General features: G+C 34.8%; 2 protein-coding genes across 5 annotated transcripts; one reads left to right on the top strand and one right to left on the bottom strand.

Annotated features, from left to right (window-relative positions):
• The first annotated feature begins 1,443 nt into the window (after positions 1–1,443).
• Positions 1,444–6,168, top strand: rcvrnb (recoverin b). Its single transcript, XM_067369901.1, has 3 exons — positions 1,444–1,824; positions 5,828–5,939; positions 6,050–6,168. Exons 1-3 carry the CDS (start codon positions 1,444–1,446, stop codon positions 6,166–6,168), a joined length of 612 nt encoding a protein of 203 aa, XP_067226002.1.
• A 33-nt stretch (positions 6,169–6,201) lies between these two features.
• LOC137008063 (glucagon-like peptide 2 receptor) lies at positions 6,202–24,135 on the bottom strand. 4 transcript variants are annotated; one of them, XM_067369857.1, is made up of 15 exons: positions 24,092–24,135; positions 22,970–23,365; positions 20,939–21,235; positions 16,730–16,826; positions 16,553–16,657; positions 14,225–14,346; positions 14,042–14,148; positions 12,846–13,002; positions 12,557–12,716; positions 11,137–11,197; positions 10,429–10,495; positions 9,917–10,005; positions 9,694–9,832; positions 9,581–9,622; positions 6,202–9,502 (listed from the first exon to the last, which is right to left on the bottom strand). In XM_067369857.1, the coding sequence occupies exons 3-15, from the start codon at positions 21,008–21,010 to the stop codon at positions 9,167–9,169; spliced, it is 1,554 nt and encodes a 517-aa protein (XP_067225958.1). In that variant the 5' UTR covers positions 21,011–21,235; positions 22,970–23,365; positions 24,092–24,135; the 3' UTR covers positions 6,202–9,166. The 4 variants fall into 4 exon arrangements, with proteins under 4 accessions (XP_067225958.1, XP_067225960.1, XP_067225962.1 ...); XM_067369859.1 differs by having other exon boundaries at positions 12,557–12,698; XM_067369861.1 differs by having other exon boundaries at positions 12,846–12,942.
• Positions 24,136–25,404: the final 1,269 nt, after the last annotated feature.

Below are 25,404 nucleotides of genomic sequence, written 5' to 3'. Positions count from 1 at the left end.
CGCTGCTGCTGTGACGTCATGTGCAAACACGCCGCGTCATTCGCGCGAATCGCACCGAGGGATGTCTATTCGCGTCTTTGCATTGACTTAACATGTAAATCACTAGCGCTTAACACTTTATTTGTGTCTGGTGTAAACGCACAATTACTAGTTAGTTTAGCATCAAATAAACATGAATGAACATCAGATGGAAAGTTGTTTCAAATGCGGAAAGAAGTCAGTATACACACCATTTTTCAAGTTTAAGTCCACCAAGGTTAATCTTCTAACTCCTGACTGCTTTGTCTGACAAAAAAGCAGATTCGGTGTTGTGATTGGTTAGATCACTTGTCAATCAAACTCCCGGCAAAGGATCAATGAGGATAAAGCAGAAAAAACAGGCGCAAGTGGTCAAACATCAAAGTACCAGACCAGCAGATGTAAAGGAGAGGTCAAAGAGCAAGAATAATCTTGCAAAACTGTTGACTTACTGAACGTTCTGAAACTGTTCTGAAAAACAATCATTAAAGTTTGCGAGATGGCAAGCTTATTTGAAGAGTACTGCAATGTCCAGTAACCACGAAAAGCATTAACAATCTTCCAAAACGGTTCAAATATTGATAAAGAATCAGGATCAGGACTGAAAAAGAAGAAAAAACATCCAGGAGAGGGCAAACTTACCCAGAGATCCCACAATTCTTTAAAGATGACAGGGTCGAAACCTTGTCAGAAAAGGTACTAAACACCCAAAAAAAGCATGAATGTTCTTATGAAACCATTGAAAATTTGGAAGCAGCATCAGGACTGAAGGAACCATGATGGTCAAAGGTTCTTTAAAAAGTAACAAAGCGAGCACTGTAACGTGTTTATATGTTAAAATGTAATTTATTCTTGTGATCAAAACTGAATTTTCAGCATCATTACTCCATTCTTCAGTGTCACATGATCGTTCAGAAATCATTCTAATATGATGATTTGCTGCTCAAGAAACATTTATGATTATTATCAATGTTGGAAACAGTTTTTGTAACATTAGTATACACAATAAGGTTCAAAAGTTTGGGGTCATTAAAGACTTAATTTTAAATAAACTAATACTTTTATTCACAACAAAAAAATGCATTAAATTAATAAAAAGTGACAATTCTATTTATTATATATTCATATACAACAGGCAAATATCATCGCCACAGTAAATCTGTTTTGTAACAGCCATATTGTGATTTAATCCGAATGCATCAAATAAGATCAGAGGTCTCCTGCTGTTACATAAGCTCATAGTCTCAGTCACTCTTTCAAGACTAACTCCTTGTCTTCCATGATATATTCCTGGAAATCTCTCGCTATCAAATCAAAAGACGCTTAAGCTATAATCAACTCAATGCCCTGTAATCCTCCGTTGGGTTTAAATAGCAGACAATGCAATTATCCTGGACACTCAATCTCAAAAAAGTCATTGAGAAAATGGGCAACGCTAAAAGTGGAGCCCTTTCCAAAGAGCTTCTGGAGGATCTGAAGATGAACACCAAATACTCTGAGGAGCAGCTGTACGTTTGGTACCAGAAGTTCCTGAACGAATGCCCGACGGGCCGCATCAGCCAAGAGCAGTTCGAGAACATCTACGCCAGCTTCTTCCCCGATGCAGATCCCAAGGCTTACGCCCAGCACGTCTTCAGGAGCTTCGACGCCAACAGCGACGGAACGCTGGACTTTAAAGAATACATCGTGGCTCTGCATCTGACCTCCTCGGGGAAGACCGTGGAGAAGCTCGAGTGGGCCTTCGCTCTCTACGACGTGGACAGGAACGGAACCATCACCAAAAACGAGATTCATGAAATAGTGAAGGTGAATGAAAACTAGCTGGGGTGTGTTTCCCAAAAGCAAGTTTAGTCGTTATCAGCATAGTTCAACGAGTCTGTGTTTCCCGAAACCAAACATCCGCGAACAGCATCGCAAAGTTGTGAAGTTGGAACGAATAGTATACCTGTGGTTACACTTTCTTGTTTTTATGACATGTAGACATAATAAATACTTATCTTGAGCAAATTTAGCAAGCTTACATTCAGTGCAATCTATATCCTTTATTTCGAATAATATCATTTTAGTTTGTCAAGACATTTAAAGCGCTATTTTGAAGAGTGCGGAGTACATATGAATGAGCCTGAGATTAAATTTGGAAAATAACTGAGAAAAATTAGTCCGCAGATTCCATGTCAGTAATTTATTGAGGAAAAAAAAAAGTAGCATTAAAGGTAGGGTAAGCAATATTTATGTTATGCTGCTTTCATGTGCGATAAATACGAGTTTCCTAGGGAAAAAATTGCACATGAACAGCCCTCCCATTTCATTGAATAGGATGAGCTTGTACCCAGCAAAAATCTGGACTTTTAATGGTGTTGAAAAATGAGAATTAGTCCACAGATGCCATGTCAGTAATTTGTTGAAAAAAATAAAAATGCAGCATTAAAGGTAGGGTAAGCGGTATTTGAAAAACGCTGTTTGGAAGTTATGCTGCCTTCACTTGCTCTCGGAATTATGGTAAATACGTATGGTAAGTACCCAGCAAACATCTGGATGTTTAATAGCGTTGAAAAATGAAAATTAGTCTGCAGATGCCATGTCAGTAATTTGTTGAAAAAAATAAAAATGCAGCATTAAAGGTAGGGTAAGCGGTATTTGAAAAACACTGTTTGGAAGTTATGCTGCCTTCACGTGCTCTCGGAATGATCGTAAATAAGAGTTTCCTTGGAAAAAAATTGCACATGAACAGCCCTCCCATTTCATTACTTGAATAGGATGAGCTTGTACCCAGCAAACATCTGGACTAGGGGTGGGACAAAATATCGATATGGCGATATATTGTCATCCTTCTCTGTGCGATACAAGAATCGTATCGCTGTGCCAAATATCGATATTTTAATAAAAAAAAAAATAAAGCGCTATATATATATTTCTTTGCTCAAAACGTCCTACTTCAAGGCGGCGCTCGACACATGAATGAGGGAAACGTGAACTTAAGTTAACTAGCCTAAGAAAAAGAGGTTATTAACAGAATGGCGGACAGCAGTGTGAGTAAAATAGATGCCCCAGCCACGTTTAAGTTCAAAGTCTTGACGCACTTTTATACCATTGATGTAACAGTCGTAGACATCTTTGACGTTCTTCACCAAGCGCTTACACGGGAGCATTGAAAGCATAGGGATCTTCTGATAGACGCCTGCTTTCGAACGCCACCATGTATATCTAAGCGCTTGAAGAACGTCAAAGGGTGACTTCATGCATTTTCTCTGATCGGATAGCTATCTGATTGTGAAAAGACCAGGTCTAAATGCCTAAATGCCTAAAAACGCATTTGAGACGGATTTAAATCCGATCGCTCAAACCATTTCAGGAGATGGTCTGGGACGCAATCCAGTCAAAACTGTCTATGCTCAGTCTAAATGCATCTGGTTGTTGAAACTACATATGTAAATTTTACCTCTCCCAAAAATACTAAAACTGAAACATGTGAGAGTCAGATATGACAACGCTACTGCATCACACATCGCCGCAGATCTCTTCAGCAAGCTGACGCGCAAACTGCCGCATAACACACAATTATCTTCATTAAAAGTAATGCGACCTTATACCAGTGCTGTTGCCGCTCTCTCCTATTGCAGTCTTTGATTTTGAAATTAACTGATGGTCAATAAAATGCACCTCATATTTCTTGCTTTTGGTGACGTGAACTCTATTAAATGTACATATAAGATCAGATTTATCTGTTAACCTGCACTAACCTTTTCACGTGCATTTTGTTTTCATATTAAGACCAATATCGCGATGTATCATTATAGGATTGTCTAGCGATATATCGATTATCGCAGAATCGCTGACTCGCGACATTATCGTTATCGTGAGCCATTTATCGTGATCGTATCGTATCGTGAGGTACCCTCCGATTCCCACCCCTAATCTGGACGTTTAATGGCGTTGAAAAGACTTCCCCTATGACACGTCCTGTCATGGTTGAAAAATAGTTCCAAAATGAAATTTAAACAGACGTCTTAGATGTTATCTCATTAATGAATTATGAAGCATTATATATTGAACTACGCATAACTAAAAGTCAAAGTAATAATTATACATGCAACCCCAAACAATTGTAGGCATGTACAAACATATCTGAATGCATTTTTAGGAAATGTTCTGTTACATATTTTTACTAATTTATGGCGCGACTATTTTTGTTTGTGACTATTATGTTTGCAGGGTAATCACGACTTCAGAAGTGGGAATGATCAAATTATCGATAGCACGTGAAGGCAGCGTTAGTCTGACCAACACACCAGCAAACAATAACAAACGTGTAGCCAATCGTATGACAGTCAAGGACGAGAATACTTTTTGTGTGCAAAAACAAAACAAAAATAACGACTGTATTTGACAATATTCTCTTCTGTGTCATTCTCATATGTTGTTTACGTCCAGTGCTTCCAGGTTCTACATCAGAACGCCGACTCATTATTGGATGGCTCCTGCATCAGCGTCACACGCATGCGTTGTGCTGATCACGTGAACAGTGTCTGCCAATAATGAGTCGGCGTTCTGACGGAGAACCTGGAAGCGCTGGACGTAAACATCGTATGAGAATGACACAAAGAGAAGAGATTGTTGAATAAATTTGCTATTTTTGTTTTTTTTTTTAGTGCACAAACACAATTCGCTTCATAACATTAAGGTTGAAGCACTGCACATGACTGTTTAACGATGTCTTTAGTTCCTTTCTTGACCTTGAAAGTGTTGATTATTATTGCTGTCTATAGACGAGTCTCGTATTTCATCAAAAATATCTTAATTTGTGTTCCAAAGATGAATGGAGGTCTTATGGTAGTTAAGCAGCGAGTTGCATCGTTGTACGGGAAACGCACCCCAGATTAATTCACAGACTTTAATGTATGTCTCGGCTAACAGAATTATGCTGTAATCATGTTTTGAAAATGGTAGGCCTATTTTTGTTCTCTGAATGTCCAGTTTTTTTCATAAGGTCTTTGCACACCAAGTCTTAAATTTTTATATGCATTTTTTTTCTTCGTATTTGTCATCCTAAAAATTTGTCACTCACAGAAACCTTGCACACTGAGTCCGATGCATATTAATCCATTGCACAAAACAATACAAAATGGAGTCTTCAAGCAGTAAGGAAGATTTTATTGACCTCTCTCTTCTTAAAAAGAGAAAAAGAAAGAGGAAATATTGGGTCCATCCAATCCTGAGATTGCATAGAGATGAAGGAGAGAGACTGCAGGATTATCCAGAGCGATTCAGAGTTTATTTTGTATGTCAGTGGCTCAGTTTGCTTGCGATACTGGAGCCACATATTAAAAAAAAGACCACCAATATATATATATATATATATATATATATATATATATATATATATATATATATATATATATATATATATATATATATATATATATATATTTGGCGTTCGCTTGTACAGTGGCTCTAAATTGTCAAAACACCTCTCAAAATGCTTTAAAAATGCAGAAAATTGAACCCGATCTGATTTTTTTTATGACCAACGAAAGTTTCGGAGGCAGTTTGTAAGTTGTGGACGAAAATCCAGAATGCAGTGTTAGTTTTGAATCTTCTCTGAAACAAGTAGTAACATTTAAAAATTTTAGATGAACGTCCAACTAAAACATTTAAAAAAATAAACTTTCCATGAACGATGTATAAGTTATGTTTTTGTGCTAACGTTTTGAGAACATTATTAAAGACCAGATAGCTAACTAACATTCTATTAACATTACTGAAGAATGTTTGATCGTAACTTTTAGAGAACCTTTGCTCCTCTTTGCAGTCAATATTCAACATGATCTCCAAAGAAGACCAGAAAAACCTTCCGGATGACGAGAACACCCCAGAAAAACGAACAGAAAAAATTTGGGACTTTTTTGGGAAGAAAGAAAATGGTAAGTGAACATTTTCACGTTAAATGACAATATGGAAAAACACAAAACCCTTGATTTAACAGAATCCCCTTTACTGAGCTTTGAAGAATGCATTTTCTTTATATCGTCAGGTAAAATAACAGAAGGAGAGTTCATTCAAGGAGTTATGGACAATAAGAACATTCTCCGCCTGATTCAGTTTGACGAACCACAAAAGGTCCAAGAAAGGCTCAAAGAGAAGAAGCAGTAATGTGTTTAAATTGCTGTTTTAATTTGATCTGATTCTTTTGAATAATTACAGTGTAAAAGTTCATGTGCAATGCAACATTTTTGATTTCTTTTGTTTTATGTTGACTGAGATAAAACGATTGATAGGAATTCAATTCAATGTGTGCTATGAAATGTATATGTAAAAATGTTGTTTATTACCACCAATGTGCATTATAAAACATAACAGATGGTTAAAAATGGCAGCACCAACAGGAATGCGTTTAATTTTCATCTGCATGTCATGAAATACACTGATACAAACAGTCCATTGGCAAAAAGGGTCAAAAGACACGGTCACATTCACAATCATTGCCATCCATGTGAGGTGGAACCACATCAAATTTATGTAAATAATCCACAACTTTGCTTCACATAATTTGTCAATGAATAAAATACTATATGTAACAGTCATGCAAATGTTTCATTTTAGTATTCTACTGATACTACTACATTTTATATTGAGTATTTATCATTCTGTTATTCTACTAGTATGCATTCTTGTAAAATTAAGTGAAGATTTTCAAATGGGTCACTTCACCAAATATAAATGCAAAGTAAACATACAGTGAGGGAGATATTTGTTGTTAATTGTTCGGTTTAATTGTGCTCCCTTTTGCAATGTAAAAATGATTATTTTAAGCATATCAAAATGCAGGGACATTCAATGTATAAGTTAAAACAGTGGCTCTCAACTGGTGGGTTTGACCCAAAAATGCTGAAAAAATGTAAATAATAAAATACATCCCACAGCATCTAGGACAGTGAAAGCCAAAAATGTAGCAAATATGGAAACATATATGGAAACAACAAGATTTGCATTTCTGCCGCTTTTGCACTATAGTTTTAGCACTGCTTTGAGTCGCAACATGATCTTGGTCCTGAAGCAAAAACCAGTGGAGAACCACTGATCTAGATAATAAAGCGGCCAGTAATATGTTGTATGAGAGTGTCAATCACAGTCCATCCCTCTTTTTTTTTAACTGTTGTATAAATCACTAGTCTTGTCATATTCATTGAAACAGGTCTAGGGATGCACCGATATGAAAATTTTGGCTGATACCGATAACTCCTTATATTTGAAAGCTGATAATGATATATTGGTCAATAAATCATAAAGGAGAGCGAGTTTGGCCAATAACGTATGTCATTTTGCTGATACCGAAAACCGATAATTCCTTATATGTAAAAGACGATAACCAAAATATTAGCCGATAAATCAAAAATCAAAAAATTTTGGCTGATACCGGGAACCAAACATTCTTTATATTTGAAAGCTGATGACCGATATATTGGCCGCTAAATCATAGAAGAGAGCGAGTTTGGCCGATAATGTATGTAATTTTGGCCAATACGATAATACTTTATATTTTAAAGCTGATAACCGATATATTGGCTGATAAATCTTAAGATTTTGGCCGATACGATAATACTTTATATTTTAAAGCCGATAACCGATATATTGGCTGATAAATCATAGAAGAGAGCGAGTTGGCTAATAATGTATGTAATTTTGGCTGATACCGATAACCAATCATTCTTTATATTTGAAAACCGATAACTGATATATTAGTCGATAAATCATAAAGGAGAGCAAGTTTGGCCAATAACGTATGTCATATTGCTGATACCAAAAACCAATAATTCCTTATATTTAAAAGACGATAAACGATATATTGGCCGATAAATCAAAAATCAAAAAATTTTGGCTGATACCGATAACCGATAATTCTTTATATTTGAAAAGCCGATAACCGATATATTGGCCGATAAATCAAAAATCTAAAATTTTTGGCTGATACCGATAACCGATAATTCTTTATATTTGAAAAGCCGATAACCAATATATTGGCCGCTAAATCTAAAATCGAAACATTTTAGCTGATACCGATAACCAAACGTTCTTTATATTTGAAAGCCGATAACCGATATATTGGCCGATAAATCTAAAATCGAAACATTTTGGCTGATACCGATAACCAAACATTCTTTATATTTGAAAGCCGATAACCGATATATTGGCGGATAAATCATAGAAGAGAGCGAGTTTGGCCGATAATGTATTTTATTTTGGCCGATACGATAATACTTTATATTTGAAAGCTGATAACTGATATATTGGCCAATAAATCTAAATCCTAACTTTCATTTAATTTTTGAGAGCCTAATTACAAAGGCAAAAGTCTCACCATTAAAAGTCACGTCCCAAGCACACAATTATAATGATCATTATAATTTTATGTAGCCTATATGACAGATTTGCACTACATATGTTGCACTTAACTGTTTTTTCCTTTTTGAAGTGACTCAAGCAGTTCAAAACCATCATGGTGAACAGTGCGCATCTGAAGTGTCTCAGCTGATGGAAATAATCCAATATATATCGGCTTTAATATATCGGCCAAATCAGGCCGATAACGATAACATTAAAAATGAACATATATCGGCCGATACCGATATGGTGAGATATATATATATATATATATATATATATATATATATATATATATATATATATATATATATATATCGTGCATCCTTAAACAGGTCTTCATTGAACTGATGTTTAATTTGTCAATCTTTGAGCACTGCAATTTAAAAGAGTATTTCAAAGCTTAGATTGTGGAGCTCCTTTCTATAGATGTACAAAAATCAGGAATCAAAAACATAACGGAAGCCATTTACTATGGAAGCTTGTTTCCACCATGGAATAAAAAAGGAAATTGCGACTTTTTATCTCACAATTCTGACTTTTGTTTTGCAGTTGCATGTTTATATCTGAGGTTTTGTTCTCAGAATTGTTATAAACTCTGTATTGCGATTTGAAATTTTGAGAAAAAGGTCAGAATTGTGATATAAAAAGTAACATTCCTTTTTTTTTAATCCATTGCGGAAACAAACTTCAATAATTTACAATGTTTAAAGTGTGGAAATATACATCCCTAATTACATATTTATAGAAAAATCCATCACGATAGATTTCAAAACTCGCTCTCCTCTATGATCTCCTCCATCGTCTCCCCTGAAGTAATTTCGCCGTCGCTGCTGGAGAGGCTCTTCCTCATGTAAAACTCCAGGCTCGAGCTCCGCCCACAGGCCACGTCCTCTGCCGATTGGACAGCCACCTGCAGCTGATGTGCCGGTGTGGGGGCGTGGCATCTGTCCTCATTGGATTCGCTCTGCTCTGTGTTTTGTCCGGGGCTCTTTTGCGAGCACTTCCACAGGTGTTTGGGGTGAATGTCCGCAAAGCAGTTGTGCACCTCAAAGTGATTGGAAGAAATGAACAGCTGCCACCGCTTCTTCAGCTCAGCCTGGACCTGGAGGACACGTTTCAAAATGTGCTTATTATGGAGAAAAATGCTCTCAGACTTTTAAAAGTTCTTCACCAAACATACCTCTCCATTTGCAAAGCAGTACAGCACCGCAACTAACAGACCCTGTCGAACAATAAAGCTCATGGTTAGAGGTTTTGCTGCATCTGCAAAGGAAAAACAAGCAGTTTTCTCACCTGGAAAGAGCTCAGGGTCAGATGGACGAAGTCTCGAGCGTAGCGGTTGCTTCCTTCGACCGATTCGTTGATAATTATGGAGAAGACGATCTCGTGGATCCCAAGCAGAGGGATCAACACGAGCGTTGCTCTGGCTAAACTGTGCGAACCGTGTGAAATGTGTGAGTCTCTTCACCTCGTTTTTATATGGGCTACAAGCTATTTTAGATAAGCATCGACTAACCTGTAACGGTAGTCAGTGAACTTCACCTGGTCGGCCTTGTACTTGGACAGCAAAAGTCTGATGATTTTGAGAAAAATGCAAAAAATGACCTGAAAGACAATTGAGGGCGTGATTCTGTCAGCATTTGACTTTTGCAGGATTTTGTTAAAAAGTAGCAGGATTGAGTGTTAATGAACATTTTCATTGAACGTTTATCAACCGCTGGTCCGCCTCTGAAAGATAAAGGGCAGAGGTTTTCAAACACAATTTGAAGCAGAACGACTGATTTAATACATTGCAGCTGTCATCTTTTACGGCTCACTCCTGATTTGCTCATGACCAGCATGAGACGTGACGGCACGAGGAACTACAGTGAAATCGGCCTTACACCATGACAGCAGAGCAGAAGTAAACCAATCAATCCTGCTTTTCTCCTCCCACAGTTTTCATATTGAATATGTGTCACTAAAAGTGAATAGTTGCATGAGGAAAATGAGCCATTTCAAATATAATTCATAAGGCATCATACTCACGATCACTGATAATATTAATGGACCTCTGATTATCCAACTGATCCAGTTGATGTTATTTATCCAACAGCTTTAGAAAAAGAAAACGTGTAATGCATTATATTACACATATATAACCATTAATAGAAAACACTTTTTCAAAAGTATTTGTCAATATTAGTTAATGCACTGTGAGCTAACATGAACAAACAATGAACTAATGTTTTAAAAATATATTGCTACTAATGCATCAATCTAATGCATTTACTAATGTTAACAAATGGAACCTCATTATAAAGTGTTTGTGAATATTGAAAATAACATTGACTAATATTAATAAATGCTGTAGAAGTATTGTTCAGTGTTAGTTAACTATGAACCAGTGTTAACTAATGAAACCTTATTGTAAAGTCTTGCTGAATTTATTTTAATTGTGGTTAAGAAAAATAATGTTGTTATATAATATAAGCCCTTATGTTTAGCTTTATATACACAAGAACACTGTAAATAAATCTTTTTTTTGTAGTTGCAAATAAAGATTATTGGGGTATGTTTCACAAGAAAATACGATTTCAGTTCAAAATTAATTTTTTTTGTAAAAATTGAAAAAAAAAGAAGAAAATTTCTTTCAGAATATCGTTCCCAACAAATGTTCATTCTACCATAAAATACCTGTATTACATGCAAAACTTTCTTTTAAAATGGCAATCTGAAGTAAAAAAAGGCACGTACCGTTTATTTTCATACAATGATTTGACTACGGTCCAGGGAATCACAAACAATAATGGAGTTCCTGAATGAGTTTGTTGAATAAAGTTGGAGAATTAATAAAGTCATGGAAACACTTTACTTAAAGCCTTTGTATATAATGCATTATAAATAGGGATGCATGATATATCGGCCACCATATTGGTAACGGCTGATATATGTTCATTTTTAATGTTATCGTTATTGGCCTGATAAGGAAATTTGGCCAATATATATTAAAGCCGATAAATAATGGATTATTTCCTTCAGGTGAGACACTTCAGATGCACACCGATCACCATGATGGTTTTAAATAGCTTGAAATATGATTGAAATCACTTCAAAAAGGAAAATACAGTTAAGTTCAACGTGCAGCGCAAATCTGTCATATAGGCTACATAAAATTATATTGAGAACATTATAATTGTGTGCTTGGGACATGGTTTTTAATGGTGAGACTCTTGTCTTTTTAATCAGGCTCTTAAAAATTATATAAAAAATTGGATTTAGATTTATTGCCCAATATATCGGCTATCAGCTTTCAAATATAAAGAATTATCAGTATCGTCCAAAATGTTTCGATTTTAGATTTATCAGCCAATATATCGGTTATCGGCTTTCAAATATAAATAATTATTGGCATCGGCCAAAATTTGTAGATTTTAGATTTATCGGCCAATATATTGGTTATTGCTTTCAAATATAAAGAATTATCGGTTATCGGTATTGGCCAAAATGTTCATATTGGTGCATCCCTAACTATAAAAGTATTTCTAATACATTAATTGTGCCTTGGTTTGCACCTTATAATGCCCTGTTACACCTTTAGAAAGTATAATGCATTCAAATGCATGACAAACAAGCAACTTCAGATGCAACAAGGATTCTGCAAATATTATAATGGTTACAATAATTAATGAAAAGATATAATCATTATAACATACATTATGAATACCTTCATAATGCAGGAAAATATCGATATCAGCCAAAATTTTTAGATTTTAGATTTTATTGGCCAATATATCGGTTATCGACTTTCAAATATAAAGAATTATCGGTTATCGGTATTGGCCAAAATGTTCATATTGGTGCATCCCTAACTATAAAAGTAATTCTAATGCATTAATTGTGCCTTGTTATGCACCTTATAATGCCCTGTTACACCTTTAGAAAGTATAATGCATTCAAATGCATGACAAACAAGCAACTTCAGATGCAACAAGGATTCTGCAAATATTATAATGGTTATTTTTATTTTTGAAAAGATATAATACATTATAATGTACATTATGAATACTTTTAAAATGTATTATACATAAAGGCTTCAAGTAAAGTGTCACCAAAGTCATTTTAAAATTGAAATTCAAAGGACAAACTATTCTTATGTAGTAAGGATAAGTCGCACCCCATCCGATGATCATGTATTTCTTCAGAAGTCTCTTCCTGGTCAACACCGCAGTGAACAGCAACGTGTGCAGGAATATCGCCTCCACTAGAAGCCAGAAGTAATTACATCCCACAAAATATTCCAGCGACACCTTTGAGGCCTTGCAGAGGAAAGAAATCTGGAAGGTTGACATTTATATTACTGCAACTTTTGTGCCTCTACACAATGACAATGCGACAGAATAACAAACAGTAAGACATGCATTCCTTACAGAACTAAAAACGAGTATAAATGAAGGTTTATGTACCGCAGATTTTGTGTAGCTGTTCCATCCCATTTCATCTTTGGGCAGGTTGGTATACTTGACTTGTAATATAACCTCTTTGGTAATTACTGCTGATGCTCTAAATATGAACGATACAAAGAGATTCATGTGGATGTAGTTCCTCGTACAGTGAAGCTTCCTGAAAACAACAGGTAAAAATCATTTATTGCTTGGTTAGGGACAAATAAAATTATTATCTCAGATATCTGGAGCCAGCTCTGGGCTGGAGCAGAATAAATGACCGGACAGGACAGAAATCAATCAATTTGATCAATGAAAACAAAAGCGCTGTAGCTTGGATAAATCTAATTATGTAAGAGAACATTGGTTAAATGCAAAGTAAACATAGTGAACAGCAGTGATTCATCAGAGAATGCCTGTATTCCAAATTAGTCAATGGTTTGTCATCATCTGCATGACCAATGGCCCTGAATCTGTCTTTTACCAGTGAGATTAAAGTGTTATTATGAGGGAAACAATTTTGCAAGCTATCTTAAAGTGCCCCTACTATGCTTTTTAGGATGTAGTGTGTAAAAAATCCATTTTTTGAATGTAAAAGCTTTGCAAAGTTTCAAAGATCAGATAAATGGAGTTATTGTCTTTCAAAAGAAAGAAGCGATTCTGAAGTGCCTTAAATGAGATGTCAGTAATTTCAATCTCACTTCCTGCTGAACCGATGTAAGTTTTTGACTAATTTGCATAATGCCCGCCTCTGGTCTCTATTGGCCGAACAGCATCTACCTTGCCCCGCCCTCAAACACTATAGTTGTATCTGGGACTGGTTCGTTGTTGTTCTGTTTTCTGCTGCCAAAGCAAATCTAGATTGATACGCTAAAACCGACACCAGTTCGTATCACTGTGCATCAAGTGTTGAAATTCAGATATGCTAATGAGTGTTTGGGTTCTGACCAATCAGAGCAAAGCAGGCTCTCGGTTTAGAGAGACCGAATCCTTGATCTAACCGTTTCAGACACTGAGAGAAAAGAGTTGATGCTGCAGTGTGTATTATGAGAAAATTAAAGTGTTTTTTGACCTTGGATGAATGTGAACCTATTGTAGAAGACTCCAAAACAAAACGAAAACCTTTAAAATAGCATAATAGGGGCATTTAAAAGTTACATTCTAACTATATGAAACAAAAACGGACCAAACACTGAGCCCTGCAGAACTCCACTCACCTCAGAAGACTCATGATCAGAACAGCCAAGCAAAGAGAAGAAAAAGACAGCGAGTATCCTACAGTGTACAAGACCCTCAACACAGAGTGCCGAAATACCTCGTCTTCCTGTGTATGCAGGATACCATTATAAAAATGATGCCACGATGGAGACCATACTTTAATGTATGGTAGCATTATTCACCTGGGGCTTGAAAAAAGAATGGTTTTCACACTCCGACTGATTTCTCCATATGATGCTGGAGTTCTCCTCAGTCTTCCAGGTGCCGTTGACCGTGCATTCCTTGTACACATATCTAGTAGCATCTGAAAACAACCAGCATAAATACCATTTTTAGTGTTTTTAATTAGAAAATTATTTATACACTACCGTCAAAAGTTATGTAAGAATAATTATGATTTGTTAATGTTTCTGAAAGAAGTCTCTTCTGCTTACCAAAGCTGCGTTTATTTGATCAAAAATACAGTAAAAATGGTGAAATATTGTTGTAATTTCAAACAGCTGTTTTTTATGTGAATATATATAGTAAAGTGTAATTTATTCCTGTGATCAAAGCTGAATTTTCAGCATCATTACTCCAGTCTTCAGTGTCACATGATCCTACAGAAATCATTCTGATATGATGATTTGCTTTGTATGGTTGTCAAAACTTTATAGATCTACAAATAAAAAAATAAATTGGAATGATATCTGTTTTTATGTTAGTGTGGAAAAAAAAGTAACACTCGTGCTGTTCAGGGTCTTTGGAGACCCCAGGCAACAAAATGTAATTTTGTAACAAAATAATTGTTTTTTTTTTTACACAAATGTAATTTTACACAATTTATTAATGTTTTTACTAAACGTTTATGTAGTTTATGGAGGATTTATTATATATTTTAAATTTATATAAATAAATTCAAAAATAATTTTTTAAATAGGTTTTTATACAAAAACGTCACTTTATAAAAGACCCACATTTCTAACTTTCATTCATGGGGATAACATGGATAATTTTACATGGTTTAGTGTTAGATTTTTGCACATCCTTTGGAAAATGCAGTTTTAAAATAAAAAAAAAAATCACTTTATCCAGTAGATGCTGCAGAGCTCCACTATTTAACCACTTATACTATAACTGAAAGACATCTTTTCACAAGTTTTTTTTCAGTTGGATTCATATCTTAATATTATGAAATCACAATTATAACAATAACAATTTTTTTGTCAAAGTTTTTCAATAATGTAACTTTACCCCGCTTAGAAAATGGACAAAATTCATCCAGAAACAATGCAGAACACACAAACAGAAATAAAGTGGAACACTTTAAAATATCCACAATGCAAAATGATCATGCTGTATCACACACACACACACACACACACACACACACACACACACACACACACACACACACACACACACACACACACACACACACACACACACACACACACACACACACAGAGAATCCATGTGCTTTATTTGCTCATTTGTTATTGCTGTTCAGTTCATTGCATTTTGATGTCCATGTCATGTATTTGTACTCAATATGAAAAATAACAGATTTATTTCAGTACAAAAAATGCTAAACTTTGACAAAAAGTAATTTTTATTGTTATAAGTGTGATTTCATAATATGTAGATATAAAAAAAAAAAACTTGTGAAAAGATGTCTTTCAGTTGGTCAAAAAGCAGAGCTCTGCAGCATCTACTGGATAAAGTGATTTTTTTTTTTTTCATTTTCCAAAAGATGGGCAAAAATCTTACACTAAACCATGTCAAATTATCCATGTTATCCCCATGAATGAAAGTTAGAAATGTGGGTCTTTTATAAAGTGAATTTTACATAAAAACCTATTTTTAAAAATATTTTTTAAATTTATTTATAGAAATTTAAATTGATCATTCATTCTCCAAAAACTGAACACATGTTGAGTAAAAACATTGATAAACTGAGTAAAATTACATTTGTTAAAAAAATAAATAATTATTTTGTTACAAAATCACATTTTGTTGCCTGGTCTCCAGAGACCACGAACAGCACGAGTGTCAACTCCAAGCGCCAGAGGGTTAAAATTAAGTCTTTAATTACCAGAAACATTTGAATGGAAATGTTTGTTGAGCAGCAACTCATCATATCAGAATGATTTCTGAAGGATCATGTGACACTGAAGACTGGAGTAATGATGCTGAAAATTCAGCTTTGATCACAAGAAATTAATTACATTTTATAATATATTCACATAGAAAACAGCTGTTTTAAATTGCAATAATATTTCACAATTTAATAATATTTCACAATTTTACAGTATTTTTTATCAAATAAGAGACTTCTTTCAAAAACATAAAAAATGTTACTTATAACTTTAGTGTATATTTATAACAACAACAAAAAAGAATGTTGTTATATATATATTTTTTATTACATACGGAAAATAATATTAGACTGTGAAATTATACAACTATTATTCAACTCTAACTTTTTAACTGTAATTTGAAAAGTTTAAAACAAGAATAAAATAAGTGACCTTCTCTGATCCACGGTAAATAAGGAGGACAGGGAACAGATACTATCCCAGGAGATGAATGCGGCCAACAGGCAAAAACGTCAAATGTTCCATTGCAGAAAATTCCTATGGGGAGATTCATACAATGACTTACACGGCATACGCATATTAAAATCTGTTTCTACCAGCTTCACTCACCAGTTCCAGTAGGGAAAGTGGCTTTCAGGAATCGTGTGCAGTTCTCTTGATATTGACTACGTTTATCGATCACATCATCCAACATGGAGCCCATGACCTTTACAAAACCATAAAAAAATGACATGGATTGAGTGTTCATCGACTGAGAGTATTCCTGTCATAATAAGAGCCCATGTTTTCATTGGTGATGCGGGACATTTTCAAACACAAGATGGCAGTATTTACAAATGATCTCTGAAGGAAAGGGTCGATGTTGTCCTCTTGTTTTTTAGCAATAACTTTACTAAGCTTCCAGTCACCAACATTACATCTTTTGAAGACTTAAGAGTTTTTATTTGGACACAATTAATGATACTAAAGAGCAGTGTGAGGCTGTGACTGGAGGTGATATTAAACACATCTTCACTTCTGCTACAATGATCAGATAAATATTTACATTCTTCCCAATTTACAATGCCGACTGCTGAAGATCAGTTTAGAGTAAGAAAATTGCCTGGATGTATTCTAGATGCTCAGATACTGCGTTTAATAGATGTTTACACGATAGTAATCTAGTTTAACAATACATTTAAAAGTATTTAAGCTACAATAGTGACATTTAAATGAGGAATTGTCTTATTACAAGAGCAGAGAATGTATTTACACACTGCAATACTGTCGCTATACCCACATAGAAATTAATATTATTAACTCTTTATTTCAATGCTCAACTTTAGACTATAAGTAACATTTCAACTATAAGTCAACTAATTAACCCTAACAGTCTACTAATACTCTAATGAGAGTTAGTTGACATGTAGTTGCAAAGTTACTTACTGTATGTCTAAAGTTGACCATCAAAATAAAGTGTAGCCCAGTATTATATATGAACACCATCCTCCTGATCTGACAGCACATGTTGTACAAATATAAAGCATTTATTGGACCAAAAAAAAAAAAAAACTATTATGAGGTTGAAAATCAACATTTAACTTCTGGATTATAATACACTCTAAAAAATCCTGGGTTAAAAACAACCCAGGATGGGTTGAAAATGGACAAACCCAGCAATTGGGTTGTTTTATTCCAGCGATTGGGTTAAAGCGATTGGGTTGTTTTAACCCAGCAATTGGGTTGTTATAATCCAGTGATTGGCTTGTTTTAACCAAGCGATTGGGTTAAAGCAATTGGGTTGTTTAAACCCAGCAAAAAGGTTGATTTAACCCAGCGATTGGGTTGTTTTAACCCAGCGAATGGATTGTTTTAACCCAGCGATTGAATTGTTTTAACCCAACGATTGGGTTGTTTTAACCCAGCATTTGGGTTGTTTTAACCCAGCGATTGGATTGTTTTAACCCAGCAATTGAGTTATTTTAACCCGGCAATTGGGTTGTTTTTATCCCAGCGATTGGGTTGTTTCAACCCAGCGATTAAATTGTTTTAACTCACCGATTAAATTGTTTTAACCTATCGATTGGGTTGTTTTAACCCATTGATTGGGTTGTTGTAACCCAGCAATTGGGTTGTTTTAACTCACTGATTGAATTGTTTTAACCCATCGATTGGGTTGTTTTAACCCAGCGTTTGGATTGTTTTAACCCAGCGTTTGAATTGTTTTAACCCAGCAATTGGATTGTTTTAACTCAACGCTTGGGTTGTTTTAACCCAACGATTGGGTTGTTTTAACCCAGCGATTGGGTTGTTTTAACCCATCGATTGGGTTGTTTTAACCCAGCGATTGGGTTGTTTTAACTCACCGATTGAATTGTTTTAACCCATCGATTGGGTTGTTTTAACCCAGCGTTTGGTTTGTTTTAACCCAGCTATTGAGTTGTTTTAACCCAGTGATTGGGTTGTTTTAACCCAACGATTGGGTTGTTTTAACCCAGCGATTGGGTTGTTTTAACCCATCGATTGGGTTGTTTTAACCCAGTGATTGGGTTGTTTTAACCCAACGATTGGGTTGTTTTAACCCAGCGATTGGGTTGTTTTAACCCATCGATTGGGTTGTTTTAACCCAGCGATTGGGTTGTTTTAACTCACCGATTGAATTGTTTTAACCCATCGATTGGGTTGTTTTAACCCAGCGTTTGGTTTGCTTTAACCCAGCTATTGAGTTGTTTTAACCCAGTGATTGGGTTGTTTTAACCCAGCATTTGGATTGTTTTAACCCAGCTATTGGATTGTTTTAACCCAGTGATTGGGTTGTTTTTAACTCAGCGATTGGATTGTTTTAACCCAGCGAATGGATTGTTTTAACCCAGCAATTGGGTTGTTTTAACCCAGTCATTGGGTTGTTTTAACCCAACAATTGGGTTGTTTTAACCCAGCGATTGGGTTGTTTTAACCCAACGAATGTTTTTTTTTAACTCACCGATTGAATTGTTTTAAACCATCGATTGGGTTGTTTTAACCCAGAGATTGGGTTGTTTTAGCCAGACATATAGTAATTTTTAAATAATATTTGGGTTAAATAAACCTGTCCAGCACGTTGGTCAAACATTTAACCCAATCACTGGGTTTGTCCATTTTCAAGTCAACTTGTGTTGTTTTTAACCCAACATTTTTTAGTGTATGATTTGCGATGCTCACTTAACTGATTCAGTCTGATATTCAGCATTTCTTCAGAACTTTCACCTCAATGTTAAAAAATCCTAGAAATATCATGAGCAGACGGGGAGGATTACGATGCTGTAATACTAAACGCTCAAAGATTGCACAAAACGGCACAGAGTATATGCTGACATTTGACACACTTAGAAAGTGACTATCATGCACACGATCTCTCATGTCTTTACAGCGCTTCTCTTTTGTGCATTGATTCAGTCATTTCAATCATTGTTTGCTATATGTTTTTGAAATAAAAAGCTTAAAATGAAATGGGCTGCACATTTAGTTGGTAGCAGATAAATGTGAAAGTTCTATCAGATTCTTACTAAAGATTTTCATGGCAGCAACTCGCTGATCTGTCCGTTTTTCTCAGCCTCTTTATCTCATGCGGTGCATCATAAAAGTTTGAGGAACCTCACACAAATCATATTCAGATCATCACAGCATTTTTGCAACATTGCTTCGACTTTGTAATCTCAAGAGATTCCTGTCTGTCTAGTAAACTCTCAGAGTATGTGGAATTATATATGAGCGCTTAAACAACAACATTAGGTCTCATTAGTTAACGTTGGTTAATGCATTAACTGATAATAAATATAGCAATACATTACGTCTTTGTTAGTCTTAGTTAATAAAAACACAACTGTTCATGTTAGTTCATTTCCATTAAATTAAATCAAGAAACAAATTCAGCTCACTGTAAAACATGTCTGGTTAAACTTAGAAATGAACGTTCAGTGAACTCAACTAAATATAACTCAACTTGAAGATATCCTTTGTTTCAACTCACAAAAAGTTTAATTTTGAAAAACTTATAAACTTGAGTTCGAAACCCAAAACGTAATAACTTAATGGTGCTGTAATCTTTTACAGTTCTGAGTAATGTTTTAGTATTACTATTATATATAATACTTATAAAGTTATTATTTGATCTATTATTTACTATTCTTTATTATTTATACTATTTTACTATATATATTTGATCTACTTCGTTACTTTTTTAACTATTACATTGAAAAAAAGAGCATAAGATTTACTTTTTACTAGAAAAAATAATTTTACTTGCACATGTAACATACTGAATTAAACATTTCACATTTTTAATTCAACGTTTTAAAGTATAAAAACATTAATATAGCATTTTCTTGTAAAACATACCTCCTTAATATTATTAATATTACTAATACTATTATTTTACTACTTTTGCAGCTATCAACACACTGAAAAAATGGTGTAAACAAAACTCAAAAAACGCAAGTAAATTACAGAATTCTTCTTTAAGTTACTTTAAAAACATGATGTTTTATTGGTTTGGTTTATTTTTATTAGCTTCTACTTTTCATTATTAATTACTAAAATATTCTATATTGCTATTCCATTATCTATTATAAGCTATTATTTTATCTTTTTTAAGCAACTAACTACTACACTGAAAAAAAATTGGTGAAGGATTTACTTTCAAACAACTTTCACTCAGAAACTGCTAGTAAATTTCACAAACAATTACATAGAAATTACATAGAATTAAAAAAATAAATTGTACCCCGGCCATCTATGTTTTATGTACAACATTTTTTCAGTGCTGTTAAACTTTGAAGATCAGCAGAATCATGGACTCACCTGAGCTGCGTAAAGGAGCGCAGTAAGAGCAGATCGCAGCACAAACGGCCGGACGCTGAACACCGTCAGCATGGCTCAACATTCACCTGCCCACCAATCCAAAAGATCTGCGCGGCTTCACGCCGCTCATAGTGCTTCCCTGGCCTGGAGCTGCACTTCCTGTTGATGATCCGCTGTGGATGAGAGCGGAGACCCTCAGATCCCAGACTGAGAGCGTCTGCACTCTTTCACTCACTCCCGCTGCACTTCTGGCCCTTCCCAGCCAATCACCGTACGGCAGCTGAGCAGTTATGCGGCCTGTAAAAAAGAGGTTTTAGGGAAAACTATTCAGTGACAGCATCTGAGCATTTTCATTAAGAGCTCCTCAGGGCTGTAGTAATACGGGAGAGAGAGGAACATCGGTCAGCACAAGGTTCGTTGGGGTTCTTGACTCAATTTTAAAGAACGCTTCATGCCAAACAGCTTCTATATAAAGGGGAAATGTCTTCAATGATTGCATAATACACGTTTTTCTTCTGATAAAGTATATTTACGAGCTGTTTATTTCATAAAATGAAATTACAACTAAAACTAGTGGTCGACCGATTATTGGCCTGACCGATTATCGGCACCGATATTAAACTTTTTTTATGATTATCGGTATCAATGATTGTCGATAATATAATTTAATTTTGAAATTTTGAGTTAGCCACCTCTGTCATTAATGACAATCAAACAACAAAAGACAATTTTTAATAAAGATTAATCTATATTTAATTTATACAATTAAGTTATTTTATATTGGATTATTATTACTATGCATGTTATTATTAACAGTTCTCAGAACTAAAGATATGTTTTAAAGCATTTAAAGAAAGTTTTTGACATTTTTACACATATATATCGGTTCAAAATATCGGTTATCGGTCTACTTGATCTGTAATAATCGGCAAGCTTCTATATTGATTTTTTTCTTCAAGAGTTCAGCTTCAAAATATAAAATGCAAGAACAAAACATTATTTCAAAAGAATTTATAATAATAATAATAATAATAATAAAAGCTAACAGGTAGGGCACAAAAAATGGCCTGAAAAGGAAGTCAGCTTTTATTTTTCAACATAGATAATTATTAATTATGTTAGCCATTTATTATTTAATCTTCACTTCACTAATTAAAAATAATTAATGTTAAAAGAGGTGCTTAAACTTCAGAAAATGTTCAAGTGATGTTGAAACTATATTATATGAGCCGTTTTGTTTGAATTTTAACTCTGCTACTAAAATATAGGAGATTTGTGTGATTAAATAACATTAAAATTTAAATTAAAACATCATCAGCAGCAAATGGATGCAACAAGGTTGCAAATTCAGTCTAAATTATATGATACATTTACCATAAATTGAAGATTTTTTTTTTTTCTTGCACTAACAGGGTTGAATTGTTGAACTTGTTGCCTGAAGTCAACACTAAAGTTGTCTAAAAAAATAGGAAAAATGAAAATGCATCAAGTCTAATCCTGTCATCAAATAAAAGTCACACATTTATTAGTGTAATTAAAAGGAGCCGTACCACATTTGAGGAAAGTGCCAATCACAAATGTCTAATCTGCCTCTATAACAATAACTCAATGTTATGAGGTTACTCTTCAAACTTTGTGCCAGCCTTTTGTCAAATAAAACTAATAAATAACAGCAGATGCGTCTCTCTTATTGTACTGCAGCCATAATAGAAACAAGACCTTCTGCAGCATGTCTGGACTCCCTCGTTAGGCTAATTACCTGCGTGATGGATAATTACCAGCTTTTAACACAGTGTAGAAGAGGAATTTAATGTTCTTCATTCAGGAAGTCAATTATGATGCATTAACAAAATGGAAACTAATTGCGATAAAGAAACTTTCACATCATCCACTCACACATTTGCATGCTTATTTGTTTAAAACTAAAACTTCATATGACATGCAGATATTAAAATATTAGCCTAAATCTGCATTTCTTAATCACTTTTTAAAGGAGAATGAATTATGCATAATTAAAGATGAGCTACTTACATGTAATGGTTCATCTAATCTGTAAAGAATATGAATGAGAATTTATATTCATCTTCTTTTAAGGCATTCAAATGAAGATCCCTGTGAATTTGGCTTCTTGAAGCCTAACAATTAATTTTAGTTACCAAACCCTCTGCTCATGTAGTAAATAGTTTGCTTTCGGGGCGTCCTGTGACTGTAGGCATGAACGTGAATTGTTGCGTCCGGATGACTTTCCTGCGTTTGAAGATACGTGTCCTGCAGATGTAAACAAAGTGGGCAACGAACTCGTGCAGTCTGACAGTCTGAAGCTGAAGTGAGTTCTCATGATCTCTCTTACAGGGTCAAGATGAGACGCAGATACACAAAACAGAACGGATGATAAACAAATATAACGTACTGTTACATCACTGACGCCTGCGAGAAAACAGACCTGATGAGTGACGAAAGACACACTGTCAGTCAAAATGTTGGAATAATTAAGATTTTTTGTCATGTTTTTAGTCTCTTCTGCTCACCAAGGCTGCGTTTATTTGATCAAAAATGCAGTAAAAATTCTGAAATATTATTGTAATTCAAATCAGCTGTTTTCTATGTGAATATATAGTAAAGTGTAATTTATTCCTGTGAATTTTCAGCATCATTACTCCAGTCTTCAGTGTCACATGATCCTTCAGAAATCATTCTGATATGATGATTTGCTGCTCAAGAAACATTTATGATTATTATCAATGTTGAAAACAGTTCTGTGATACATTTTATTTCCCAGGATTCTTTGATGAATAGAAAGTTCTAAAAGAACAGCATTTATTTGAAATAGAATCTTTTGTAACATTATAAATGTCTTTGCTGTCACTTTTGACAATAAAAGTGTCAATTTATTTATTTAAAAAACAATATCTTAGTGAATCAGTTTCCATAAACATTTCTGAAGGATCATGTGACACTGAAGACTGGAGTAATGATGCTGAAATTTCACAGGAATAAATTACACTTTACTATATATTCACATAGAAAACAGCTGATTTGAATTACAATAATATTTCACAATTTTTACTGTATTTTTGATCAAATAATTGCAGCCTTGATAAGCAGAAGAGACTTTTTGAAAAATATATTTTTTAAAAATCTTAAAGTTTTTACCAGCAGTTTATATTTTTCAAGTTCAGTGGAAAATGAGCCATTTTATTTCATCAGTTCTTCCACTTCCAGCATATATATTATGAAAAAGCAGAGGCTTCTGGTTGTGAGGAGGGAATCACGTATAACAGCTTGACTCTGACTCATAAATCTTTCGCGTTGGATTCCAAATGACCCTGCGAGTAATCTTTCCTGTTTTGTTTTTTTTTTAGCCTATTTTTTCCCCATCTGGACATGAGGGCAGCTGTGTGTTGACTTCAGCCACACATCACTGAGATAAATGACTGCATTAGCACCTGTGAGGTGTGTGTAAACCTCCACACAAACACTGCCACTGACGGCTGGACTCTGGGAACTTCAGGAGGAATTAAATTAAATATCACTTATATCAGCTAACAGGTTAACACAAATACATTATTCATACATCGATCATGGAATGTTTTAGTTACATGTGGTTGATTATGATTTGACTTTTTTAACTTTAGTTAGTGTGTAATGTTGCTGTTTGATCATAAACAACATCTGCAAAGTTACGACGCTCAAAGTTCAATGCAAAGAGAGATATTTTTGCTTTTTAAGGACTACAACAAACGGCTGGTAGGGACTACAACGAGCTTCTTCCTGGGTTGGTGACATCACAAACCCTAGAATTTACATAAACCCCGCCCCCGAGAACACTCAACAAAGGGGGCGGGGTCATGTTGGGCTGCTTTAGAGAAGAGGAAGAGTTGTTGTAGTCGAGTGTTGTTGACATGCCGTCATTTTACGCCGGACTGCTTCACAAACGAGGGTCAATTCAACACAAAAGATGAACATGACGGCACATGCTAGTGGATGAGTTGAATCAACTCCACAGCAACTACATCAATTTATCCACTAACCATTCAGAAACGTCTAAAAGTTGTAACTTCTTCCTGAGTCTCTCCATCAGTGTCGACTCCGGTTTGAACAATGTAAGGCTGAACACTTTCCTCATTTTGGCTGCGTGAGATTCTCCAGCTTTGTTGTTGTTGAGCTGTTAAAGCTCCGCCCTCTTCTGGAAAGCGGAGCTCATTTGCATTTAAAGAGACACACACAAAAACGGCGTGTTTTTGCTCACACCCAAATAGAGGCAAATTTGACAAGCTATAATAAATGATCTGTGGGGGATTTTGAGCTGAAACTTCACAAACACATTCTGGAGACACTACAGACTTGTATTACATCTTGCGAAAGGGGCATTATAGGTCCACTTTAAACATTTTTTAAATGTTACTACTTTTTTCAGAATGTTCAGAGAACATTCAAAAGTAACATTCCCATAATATTTGAAGAAT

The sequence above is a fragment of the Chanodichthys erythropterus genome, chromosome 19 (genome assembly GCF_024489055.1).
Source record: "Chanodichthys erythropterus isolate Z2021 chromosome 19, ASM2448905v1, whole genome shotgun sequence".
Classification (NCBI taxonomy): Eukaryota; Metazoa; Chordata; class Actinopteri; order Cypriniformes; family Xenocyprididae; genus Chanodichthys; species Chanodichthys erythropterus.
This window is presented reverse-complemented; position numbering and strand designations above follow the sequence as displayed.